Source organism: Neophocaena asiaeorientalis, unplaced genomic scaffold (genome assembly GCF_003031525.2).
Source record: "Neophocaena asiaeorientalis asiaeorientalis breed wild unplaced genomic scaffold, Neophocaena_asiaeorientalis_V1.1 scaffold43, whole genome shotgun sequence".
Classification (NCBI taxonomy): Eukaryota; Metazoa; Chordata; class Mammalia; order Artiodactyla; family Phocoenidae; genus Neophocaena; species Neophocaena asiaeorientalis.
The window spans coordinates 8701846-8705244 of NW_020173674.1; the positions used below are offsets into that span (position 1 = coordinate 8701846).

The 3399-nt window shown below is 55.3% G+C and overlaps 1 protein-coding gene across 1 annotated transcript in view; it reads left to right on the forward strand.

Annotated features, from left to right (window-relative positions):
• The first annotated feature begins 974 nt into the window (after positions 1–974).
• Positions 975–3399, forward strand: part of SLC22A6 (solute carrier family 22 member 6) — a 7355-nt gene continuing 4930 nt past the window's right edge. Inside the window, exons 1-3 of the mRNA XM_024748920.1 lie at positions 975–1625; positions 1960–2063; positions 2305–2459. Coding sequence (XP_024604688.1) covers positions 1257–1625; positions 1960–2063; positions 2305–2459 — 628 coding nt within the window. The 5' untranslated portion in view covers positions 975–1256. The remainder of the gene's footprint in view (positions 1626–1959; positions 2064–2304; positions 2460–3399) is intronic.

Sequence of the window (3399 nt, forward strand, 5' to 3'; positions counted from 1 at the left end):
GGGAGGAGGGGAAGGAGAAGGTATAGACAGAAGACAAGACAAAGGGAAATTTTGAATCGGGATGAGGAAGAAAGTAAAAGCTGAGATACTGGAAGACTCAGTGTACATCACATAAGATGTTGGTCTTAGGTCCCACTGCTTCAAAAGCAGCCTCTGACCTCTACTGTGTCTTCCAATTGAACAAAGCCGTGGTCCTATAAGATGTAAGCTGTCCCCAGAAGACCAAAGACCGGGGTTGCCAATTTTAGCAAATAGTACAGGATAGTGGGAAGCAGCCGCATAGCACAGGGAGATCAGCTCGGTGCTTTGTGACCACCTAGAGGGGTGGGGTAGGGAGGGTGGGAGGGAGATGCAAGAGGGAGGGTTTATGGGGATATATGTATACATATAGCTAATTCACTGTGTGATACAGCAGAAACTAACACAAAAATGTAAAGCAATTATACTCCAATAAAGATGTTAAGAAAAAAACAAAAGAATACAGGAAACCCAGTTAAATTTGAATGTCAGGTCAATGAATACTTTTTTAGTAGAAGTATGTCCCATGTAAATATTAGGGACATTCTTAACACTAAAGAAAAAAATTTATTTGATGATCTGAAATTCAAGTTAACTGGGCAACCTGTATTTTCTCTGGCAACCCCTCCCCAAGACTGTCCCTTTGGATCCTGCCCACTAAAAGGGACAGAAGCCCCACAAGAGGCCAGCACACTTCCCAGAGCCCAATCCCCTCACTAAAAGGAAGACAAAAGGTCCCACACTTTCCCCTCCTGCCCCCAGGTGCCCAGTACAATCTGCTCCCATCACCCCCGCTTCAGTCCACCCTCTCCTGCCCTTTATACCCATGTGGAGAAATTCCACTGATACAAGGATACTTGGAGGGTTAATCCTTCTGATACCAAGTCACACTTTAACTCATTCCCTCCAGGCCAAGGATTAAATACTGCCCCTGTAGGGGTCAGGGCTACAGCAGACCCCGAAAGCTGAGAAACACCCCACACACTCACACCAAGTGAGGAGAGGCTGCCAAGGAAAGGGAGGGACGGAACAAGGAGAGAGAAGAAAGGAGGGGCTGCCTGGCCGGGCTGCTGTCCCCCCTACAGAGCCAGCTCAGATTCAGTTCCAGGAGCAGCTTGGCTGCGGAAGCAACGGCAGTCCCTCTCCACCAGGGAAGGGCAGCGGGCGGACCGGCACACAGACGGAGGGCCTGGGGCTGGAAGTCCTCAGCCCCCAGCCTCTCGGCCAGGCCTGGCCCCATGGCCTTCAATGACCTCCTGCTGCAGGTGGGGGGCGCCGGCCGCTTCCAGCAGATCCAGGTCACTCTGGTGGTCCTCCCCCTGCTCCTGATGGCCTCCCACAACACCCTGCAGAACTTCACCGCCGCTGTCCCCACCCACCACTGCCGCCCGCCTGCCGACACCAACCTCAGCAAGGACGGAGAGCTGGACGCCTGGCTGCCCCGGGACAGGCAGGGGCGACCCGAGTCCTGCCTCCGCTTCACCTCCCCCCAGCGGGGGCTGCCCTTTCCCAACAGCACAGAGACCAATGGCACGGGGGCCACAGAGCCCTGCACCCACGGCTGGATCTATGACAATAGCACCTTCCCTTCCACCATCGTGATGGAGGTGAGGAGACCTGGGCCCCTCTGTACACCATCCAGAGTGTGCTTTCCCCTCTGACACACACACACACACACACACACACACACACAGACTGTCTCAAATTCTCCAGAGGCCAAGATGGGAAAATGGAGAAAGGGGTTCAAGATGGGGGTCTCTGTAGGAAAGAGGGAGGTGGGAGTTGTAGGGGTCAAGAAAAGTCTCTCAGCTCCTGGGGCCAAAGAGAAGAGTCAGGGGAAGAGGGTGACACAGGCCTCAGAGGACCAGCCGGAAGGAGGGCAAGGGGCTGCCCTGCAGCCCAGGCTCGCCTTGGCCTGACCCTTGCCCCCTCTCCCCACAGTGGGACCTCGTGTGTTCTCGTAGGGCCTTACGCCAGCTGGCTCAGTCCTTGTACATGGTAGGGGTGCTTCTCGGAGCCATGGTATTCGGGCACCTGGCAGACAGGTCAGTCCTGGGCAGGGCCAAGGAGCCGGGCTGGGACTGGGGGCTCCTCAGCTGGGCTTGGGGGGCCTAGGTGGGAGGTTGGCATCACCAGCTGGGGCTCGTTTGAGGACCTATAGTCAGTCACGGGTCCTGCAAAGACCCCCACCCCAGGGACTCACCCAGGGCAAGCGCCCCTCTCCCAGCTTAGCCTGGCCCTGCTGGTCCTCAGGACCCCGGTTGCAGGTCTTCCTTCCCCCGACAGGCTGGGCCGCCGGAAGGTGCTCATCTTGAACTACCTGCAGACGGCTGTGTCAGGAACCTGCACCGCCTTTGCTCCCAGCTTCCCCGTCTACTGCGCCTTCCGGCTCCTCTCGGGCATGTCGCTGGCTGGCATTTCCCTCAACTGCATGACACTGAGTGAGGGAGGCCGGAAGGGCAGGGCAGGCCCCTACCCACTCCCTTCCGACCACCCAGCCCTGCAGCCCCTTTCCAGCCTCCTCTCCCAGCCCACCCCTCCTGCACTCAGACTGTCCTGCCCTTCCAGCCAACATAACAGCCTTTTTCCCGGGGCTCACACCTTCCTGACCTCTCATTTAAACATGTGATTGCAAAGTCCATTGTTAGGGCCAGGTAATTCCCATAAATGACTGAAGCAGACAACAGGCCCTAGGCAGTGGTGAGGACTGTCTCTGAAAGATAGTCACATCCATCCAGACGGGCCACAGCCACTCAGCTGCTCCAGCCAAGAAGTCTCGGGGCTGTCAGATCTTCCCCCACCCTTTTTTATCGGTGTAAAATATCCCAATTTTTTTTAACATTTGCAATTAATTCTCATATTTTTAACATAGGGCAAGCCAGCATCATATAGACCAAACACATTTATGGACTGAGCATGGCCTGTCCATGAGTCATCAGTGTGCCTCCTTGGATAAGTCACCCCCCTTCTCCCTGTTTCTCAGATGAGGAACCTGAGGCTGGGGAGAAGGGAAAGGATTTACCCAAGCCCAGAGGGGAATCTAAGGATTTGGGATTCTCCAGACTAAAGGAATTAACCAGGACAAGGCTAGGGCTGGGGCAGGACACCTAGAGAATCCAGTCCCAAAGGCCAATCTAAGTCTTCAAGCCACTGCCCCAGCGGCCAAATCAGGAGCCCACAAGGAACAAAACTGGACCTCTTCAGACAGAAGCAGAGAGGTGGTCCCACTCCCACCTCAATTCTCCAGAGTAGAGGAAAGCTACTGTCTCCTCTGAGTTGCTCTGGCCACTGAGGCTGAAATCCAGCCTAGACTGAGAAGGACCAGAGGGGCGGGTGCTGTTGAGAATGGAATGAGTGGTCAGAGATGCTCTGAAGGGAAAG